This window comes from Electrona antarctica, assembly GCF_951216825.1.
Source record: "Electrona antarctica genome assembly, contig: scaffold_391, whole genome shotgun sequence".
Taxonomy (NCBI): Eukaryota; Metazoa; Chordata; class Actinopteri; order Myctophiformes; family Myctophidae; genus Electrona; species Electrona antarctica.
In genome coordinates, this window is record NW_027637581.1 from 64,738 (window position 1) to 73,113 (window position 8,376).

General features: G+C 44.9%; 1 protein-coding gene across 1 annotated transcript; it reads left to right on the forward strand.

Moving 5' to 3' along the window:
* Nucleotides 1-563: 563 nt before the first annotated feature.
* On the forward strand, nucleotides 564-7,711 carry LOC306918804 (uncharacterized protein; the record flags this gene model as incomplete). The annotated part of the gene is made up of 17 exons (XM_079531669.1): nucleotides 564-635; nucleotides 754-850; nucleotides 3,111-3,233; nucleotides 3,314-3,382; nucleotides 3,469-3,552; nucleotides 3,637-3,669; nucleotides 3,827-4,045; nucleotides 4,192-4,363; nucleotides 4,436-4,662; nucleotides 4,794-4,865; nucleotides 5,014-5,177; nucleotides 5,659-5,907; nucleotides 5,992-6,277; nucleotides 6,397-6,696; nucleotides 6,811-6,858; nucleotides 7,012-7,122; nucleotides 7,301-7,711. 17 exons carry the CDS (start codon nucleotides 564-566, stop codon nucleotides 7,525-7,527), a joined length of 2,553 nt encoding a protein of 850 aa, XP_079387795.1. The 3' UTR covers nucleotides 7,528-7,711.
* Nucleotides 7,712-8,376: the final 665 nt, after the last annotated feature.

An 8,376-nucleotide genomic window follows, 5' to 3' on the forward strand; every position in this document is an offset into this window, starting at 1 on the left:
CCCAATGACTAGTTACCGCCCTAACCTTTTTATGATCCTAACCAAAATCCTATGGGGGGGTCCTTTTTGCACAGACAGGACGTTTTCTGAATCGTGAGGCCGAGCCCAATGCGCCGGTACCGGCCTCGAGCCGGTGCTGTGCGCGGCTGTCGCGTGGTTTCCAAAGAGCAAGCTTCTCTCCCTAAAGGCTGGGGTAGCTGGATGAGACCATCCAGCTAACTATCAAACTCCCTTTTCTTTTCACCCAATTAAATATTACCACCCTACGCCTAAGGTATTCCATGCGTTGACATGCATATAATTGATCCAGCTGGAGTTAATCAAGTCGGACCAGGTGTTGGTTATTGAAGCTAATGGCACACTATATATGTTTTGAGTCAGAGTGACTGTCAGACAGCATCAGACTTGCATGGAAGAAGGACTGACAAAGGACTAACAAGCAACCAAGAGGTTGGTATTTTTGTTAAATATTGTTCTACAAATTCTACATCAACTATCTTCTTTCGAAAAGACTATCAACATTGCATGGTTTGCAATCTGAAATCTTTATAATATTATACAGAATGGAACAACCAAGCCAGGAGGGAGACCCCCCGACACCGCCTGACACCACCACCAACCCTTCTCCTGAAGATGTAAGTACATCCTAAAAAGATGTGTGGCTGCAAACCTTTTTAGAGCGACCTAATCATTCAAATTCATTGTACCTTTCAACACAGGGATATACATTAATCCAATTATGTTTGTCTACAGACACATGATGACCAGGTCCTGGAGGAGCCACAATATTTGGTTCCAACAAATTCAGAGGGGGATTCGGAGGAAGAGGAATTTGTTATCGAGGTCAGAGGCAGGAGGAGGTACGAGATACTCCTCATTTACGCCCAATTTCTGGAGGCCAGACAGCGCATTCTGAGGAGACGCCTTCGACCTCCAGCCCGAGGATCTGGGGCCTCCGGAGGATCTGGGGCATCCTAAAAATGATTTGTTATTGTTTGTTTTGTTATTCCTTTTGTTTTTTCTTGCTTTTGATTTTTCCTAAATAAATGTTGTTCCTCTTACACGTAAATCTGAGTCATCCATTTATGAATAGTCTCTCCAAAAAATGGTAATATCATGTAGTGATATCATGTAGTTGGTGATTAGTGATAATTAGTGACAGGGGTTGGAGATAATTAAAATGTAATTGATATTCCAGTGGGCAGGGTTTGAGTGGTTTTGGGGTGGGGGGCTAGCAAAGGGTTTAGGGGCAATTAATATGTAGAGGGAGGGTTCTTAATGGGTCTGGGGTATGTGGTCTTTATTGTGTAAATGTTGGGGCACAGAGGATAACTCTGTCTTGAATGGTTTTTCTATTCCATTCATTTAGATTTTATGGTTAGGCTAGGGTTGCCCAATTTCACATCATATCCATTATGAATGGATTTGATTGGTTAGATAATTTCATCCCAAATTGGTTGAAAAAAATATTAAATTTGATAGGAGTTTGGGTACCCAATTCCTTATCAAATCCATGCATTCTTTCCATGTCGACCACACTCATCCAAACACTTGCCTTTGCCCAACATCCTATCAATTCCATGTTTTATATAGCCCAATTACTGACAACAACCCTACCCATGTCAAATTAATGACTAATTGACAGAATTTGTTTCACCTGCTGGAAGGGTTTATAAGGGAGGGGAAGTGCCATGTGCTTCATTCATTGTCTGTATTGAGAGAGGGAGAGAGTGCTGCAAGCTGCTAGATAACTCACATTACAATCAACTGAATCCTGCATTCCAACAACGCATCAACATGCCTGTGAGTAAATATTCTATATTTTTGGGGCCTATGATTTGGTGGTTAGATTTTGCTAGATTTTGGGTTAGGTTTTGGTGAAGTATAATTGATTTTCATTTTCAACATGTGTGTACATTTTGGGGAGCAGAGAATAATTCTATCAAAATGGTTTTAAAAAGGGATGGATTTCTGGATGGAGAAATCAACAATGGAAAACCTTTCCATTAACTGTACTAATCCCAATTTTTAACTTTTTTTTTAGGCTACCGTGGACAAAGTCCATTGTCCAATATGCTCAAAGGTGGTCTTCCTTACCTCCCACCTGAAAAAAGGCCACAAGGTCACAAATAATGTGGAGAGGCTTCTCATCCAGGACTATGCATATGGAAGGTAAAGTTGACTCCTGCAGTGTTATTTTTTAATGAGAACATGATTATTGTGTAATGGTGCGCTTTCTACACTGGTTTGGCTTACCTTGTATACATTTGTTTTGTAACTGTAGAGTCAAAAAAATGGACTATCCCACCTGTGACATTTGTGGCAAGAAGAACAATGCACGCATTGATAAGCATCTTGCTGACGTCCACCTGATAGAAGTAAGTTAATTATGTGTGCTTGCTACTTAACCACTTAAACCTTAGCATTGGTATTGCGAAGAAAGCTGAAAAAAGCCTGCTATGTTAGGGTATTTTGCACTGTTATTGGGCCAATACCCTAAAACTCTGCAACCCAGCTAAGTATTAACCTCTCTTACTTTTTCACCCAATTACCAGTCATCACCCTAACCGGTTCAAGTGGTTAACAACTAGAACCACCCAAACAAATAATTATAGTAAATTGTGTCCCAGATTGTTGAGACCTGATATTGGGTTAAAACAGATATGTGTCAGCTTGCATGTCTTATTCTCTAAAAAAAATCCCAATTAGGGGGCAACATGGCCTAACCCTTTGGAAAGACTTTCCCCCAGTTGGCTTCTGAGGGCCCCCGTGACATGGTGACCCCTAGAAGTCAAATCCTGTCAGGGAACACGCATTGGGTCAAAGTAGAATGCCAATGAATAGGAACCTCACTACCCCAACATCCTGTGATTGACCCGGTTGTACATTATTTTAACCTGTTGCTTTTCAACAGGGGGATGAAAAAAAGAGACTTGTAACAGCAGCGAAGCGCTTCTTGACCATCAGCAAATTGGCTGCCCTACGGGCCACGGGTGTCGGAATGGTCAGCCGGCTTGACCTGTTCGAAAGAGGCAGGTCCAATTACCATTGCAATTGTAAGTATACTTGTGTTGTTTTAAGGTCAACTACATTAATGTTTTTTTTAACAGCTACAGTGCCCAGTGCCCAGTGCCCAGTGCCCAGCACCCAGGCCCAGCGCCCAGGACCAGTGCCCAGGGCCCAGCGCCCAGTGCCCAGCCCTCCAGATAATCAGGCCAACCCCACCCAGCTGAGTAAGAACGATCACATTTCCAATTGTAAGAATACTTGTGTTGTTTAAGGGCAACTACATTAATAATGTTTATTTCAACAGCGACTGACGAAGTGGATGAGGTGTGCAGGGCCCTTGACCTGCTTGGGCCTACCTCCGACTCTATTGAGCGTAAGTGCAATTACTCATCCAATTGTGAGAATATACAATTGTGTTTTGTGTCCTTACATCTAGATTCATGATGTTTGTTTCAACAGCTCCAGGTGACGACATGTCCTCACCAGGTCCGGTGACACCTGTCACCTATGGGATGTCACCTCCGTCAACGTCAGGCGTTAAATGTGAGGGCAATAATTGTTCCAAATTGTAAGGATACTTGTGTTTGACAGCAAGGATATCCATATTAATGATGTTTGTTTTAACAGATCTGCCTACCAACCGCCCTTCAGGTCAAAAAGGTGAGAAAAATACTCTTCAAGTTAGGGTCTTTTGCATTTATGGGGTCATTTAACATAGGGATTGATATGAAGTTGTGCCTGACCAAATCAATATTGAATAATAAGGATGTTTGACAGCTTATCTATATTAATTATGTTTCTTCAAATTCAACCCCAGTCTGCTCGCAGTCGGCCTGCGTGGACCTGCGGGCAGAGTTTGAGAGGATTTTGGGTGAGAACCTGGAGCTGAGGAGGAGGCTGATGGAGCTCGAAACATTTAAAAAGGTCCACCTCACCCCGGTCAAGGGCACCGGCAGAAAGGCCACCCCGGTCAAGGGCACCGGCAGAAAGGCCACCGAGAAGACAAAGCTCTCGGAGGGGGAGCAGGGCCTCTTTTGTAAGTATTCTTTTCATTTTTACATTTTCTTAAATGGAATTTGTTAGTGACTTTGAGGATTTACGACATGTTGACGTGTGTCCTTTTGAAATGGGAAAAAAACATTTAAATCCTGTATTCACTCACAAATGTGTTTCTGTCAACAGCCATCATCATTGATGATTGGGTGGAACATCTTGTCTCTTTGAGACAAGACGACCCAAAATACCTGGACAACCAGCAGCAAAGAGGCAGACGTGCAGCTAAGGTCTGCAAGAGCCTGGGCTGTGTGGGGAAAGCCCACCTCCGTCCCCTCCTGGACCTGGACAAGACCAGAGAGTAGGTAGAGTCCACAGAGTTTCCACCAAAGACTAACTCCTTAGTTTTTAACTCATATATTGTCTTTCACAGCTTCTTTAGAGCACTGTCCAAAACGGCCAAACCCGGCACGTTAAAGACCTATGTTCTCGACTTTTTGGGCTTCCTGAGACACGTCAAAGGTGTACCCAGGTTCAGGAAGCAGTCCACCCTCACCCAGGTAGAGCTTGATAGTGTCCAGTACAGCATGTCGGCGATGCAGAAGAGCCTCACCGTCCCCTTGCTCGCCCAGAAATATGCAGTCCTCGTTAAGAAATCGAGTGAGTGTATTTACAGACCGTAATGTCATAGTTTTTTGGTTTGTCCAAGACACTGTATTCTCTATCAAACACAATGCCACAGCACACAGTAAGACCTTTATCTTAAACTAATTGTATGCATTTCTATACAGACGAGGAGCTGGACATAAATATGGAGATGAGGTTCCTGAAGGTCGCCGAGGATCGGCTGCCGGGGCTGCTCGGTAAGTAAACTTGTAAAGAAATATTCCTTTGAAGAAAGAAATAATGATACTTACCAGTGGACCTGCAACAAAAGGAATATTCAACACAAGTTGATATGTGTACCGGTTGTTAAACAAATGCCAAGTTTAAACTATCTTTTCTTTTTAGAACAACTCCAGGCCTGCTTCACACTCAATGCTGTGCAGGAGATACATGGGTTCCTGGCCGGATTCCTTGCGATCACGCACGGCCATCGGGCCGGTGTGTTCAAGAACCTGACAGTGTCTGAAGTGAACGATGCCAAACCCTCCAAGAGCGGATTTGTGATTTATGTGAGTCAAGACTTCTAACGATTCCATTATCAATGTGTATTTTTGTGGTACCATTATATTGGTAGAATTATTGGGGTCCCTGTTCCACATTTCATTAAACTAAAGAGGTTTATGTGATCAGGGTTAGTATGGTGACACTTTTTTGGGTGGAAACCTGAATGGACTTGATGGAAATTGTTTGCCCAACTTCTTATCATATACATTTATATTTACAACCAAAAAGTAATACATTCTATTTTCACCAACTTCCAGTGGTCTTATCATGTCTAAATGTCTTTGTGTGGTACCGTTATGTTGGTAGAATTATTGGGGTCCCTATAAACACCACTTTTCAGTGAACGTGCTCCATAAGAGGTTTCTGTGATCAGGGTTAGTATGGCGACACTTTTTTGGGTGGAAAACTTAATTGATTTGATAGGAAATGGTTTTCCCAACTTATTTTTCAACCCTAACATCAAACAATGATATCCACCTGTGGTAGGTTCGAAATCACAAATCATTCAACAGCCACGGTCCTGCCCCCCTGGCCTTGAAGAGGGAAGAGCTGCAGTGGCTGCTCGAACTCATAAACACCACCAAGTGTCAGGGGACCAGCACTGAACTTGTGTTTTGCACCAGCGGGGGGAAGGAGGTGCGAAACCTCGGAAAAAGAATTGAGAAGGTGTGGGGAATACTTGGGCTTGAAGGGAAGCCAACCTTCAACCTCATCAGGTCCTCAGCATCCAGCAAGGTAAATCTTTCAGACCAAGCACGTTTAACAGACAACTATTAAAGTTAAGTAGTATGATTTAGATCCTTTCTCTTCCATTCAAAGGCACGGAAAAGCCTTGATGTGACCAGCCGGGCAAAGGTCAGCAAGGCGATGAAGCATTCGGAGGAGACAGCCAGCCGCTTCTATATGAGCATCGCCGATGAGGAGGAGGTCATGACGGCCCGCGTCCTCCTCATGGAGGGGTACAAGCAGTGCAAGGCGGCGAAGGACAGCAGAGAGGCACGGGAGAAGGAACGGGAGGAGGCAGACGAGGACAAAAGGGAGGAGGCAATCAACGTCTCGGACACAAGCAACAGTGACTGTGATGTCCTGTATGATGATCGCTCCGGTGAGTGCCAATGCTGTACACGTATGCAAGATTCTCTTGAACCAAGATATTCAGCAATTACGTTGACCAGTTGACAACACACTATCAGACTAATTATGTTTTGTTCGATATTATTACAGAGTCCTCGACTTCATCTGAGGAGGAACAGGAGGAAAGAGGAGGAAAGAAGGAGGAAAGAAGGCTAGCACGAAAGCGGCAACGCTCTCCATCCTCCTCGACTTCATCTGAGGAGGAACAGGAGGAAAGAGGAGGAAAGAAGGAGGAAAGAAGGCTAGCACGAAAGCGGCAACGCTCTCCATCCTCCTCCCCTGTAGTGGTTCTTGTTGATAAAATAAAGTTCACCCCAAGAACAGAGAAGGCACTCAGAAGGATTAAGCCGCAAGACTTGAATCCTAGGATTCGACTGTTCAAAGGCTTAGGTAAGACATTTACAATTACTCTTCAAATTGTAAGAATACTTGTGTGTGACTGGATCAATAGGACTGGAATTGGTCCTGACAACCTATATGTTCTATTTGTTCCAACACCTCCAGAAGGACTAATGCAAAGAAAGGATGCTAACGCAGCTGCAGAGCACAAAAGTGAGAAAAAATACATGTAGAGGGTCCTTGGCCCTTATTGGGATATTTAACATAGGACTTGATATGACATTGGTCCTGACAACCTTCACACATGCAAAACAAAGGACATCGAATAATAATGGTGTCTAACATCCATAATGTTTGTTTCAACAGGAGAGGAGAGGTCAACAGGTGGCCCCCGTCGTGGACGAGTTCCTCACCGGCGTATCCTTCCGCCAATGTTTTCCCTGGGACTCCGTCCCTCCAGCCCAGCAGAGCCACAAGGTGAGAACAATTACTCAAGAGGAATTGGTGTGTGTGTGTGTGTGTGTGTGTGTGTGTGTGTGTGTGTGTGTGTGTGTGTGTGTGTGTGTGTGTGTGTGTGTGTGTGTGTGTGTGTGTGTGTGTGTGTGTGTGTGTGTGTGTGTCAGTAAAACTAAATAAATCATCTTTATTTCAACAGATAAAGCTCCCCGAGTAGTGGAAGGATCCACTGGAGGACTTCCACAACCTCCTTTCCCTGCCTCCCCCCCTCCTCCCACTACCTCCCTCATCCTCTTCCGAGACTCTGAGGCTGAGGAAGCCTCCCCCCTCCTCCCACTACCCCCCCCATCCGCTTCCAAGACTGAGGCTACCCCACTACCCCACCCCATCCAATTTGAAGACTCTGAGAACGAGGAAGCCTTCTAGCCCTGGCTAGATGTGAGCCGAACAGCACGGCTGTTTCTTTTTGTTTGTTTTAATTTTTTTCTCATTTAAGTCACCTGAGGCAGGTCGTTTTATTTTGTTTTTATCCCCAACCCCATTGTTTTATTTGTGTTGTGTGCCTTTGATAAGGCTATTGTGTTTCAGGCACAGTTGCCTCGTGTGTGTGTGTGTGTGTGTGTGTGTGTGTGTGTGTGTGTGTGTGTGTGTGTGTGTGTGTGTGTGTGTGTGTGTGTGTGTGTGTGTGTGTGTGTGTGTGTGTGTGTGTGTGTGTGTGTGTGTGTGTGTGTGTGTGTGTGTGTGTGTGTGTGTGTGTGTGTGTGTGTGTGTGTGTGTGTGTGCGTGAAAAAATAATAAATGTTTGAACTTTGAGCTATGGTTGTTTCTTTCAAGACTTTGGTTGGCCAGGGATACGTGTGAGGCTTTGGTTAAGATTTAGAGATAATTCATGTAATTGATATGCTATTGGGCTGGGTTGATGGGTTCTGGGGCTAACATAGGGTTTAGGGACAATTTTGGGTGAAAAATGAATGGACTTGATAAGATATTGGGGTGCCCAATTCCGTATCAATTCCATTCATTCCTCACCCAATATCTGAAACTGGCTTAGGGATTGGGGGGGCACTTTGGGGGGACACTGTGGGGCACTGTCTGGGGAGGCACTTGGGGGACACTTGGGGGGGCACTGTCTTGGGAGGCATTGGGGGGGGGCACTGGGGGGACACTGGGGGCACTGTCTGGGGATGGACTGGGGGGGCACTTGGGGGAACTGTCTGGGGAGGCACTTGGGGGACACTGGGGGGGCACTGTCTGGGGGGGCACTTGGGGAGGCAC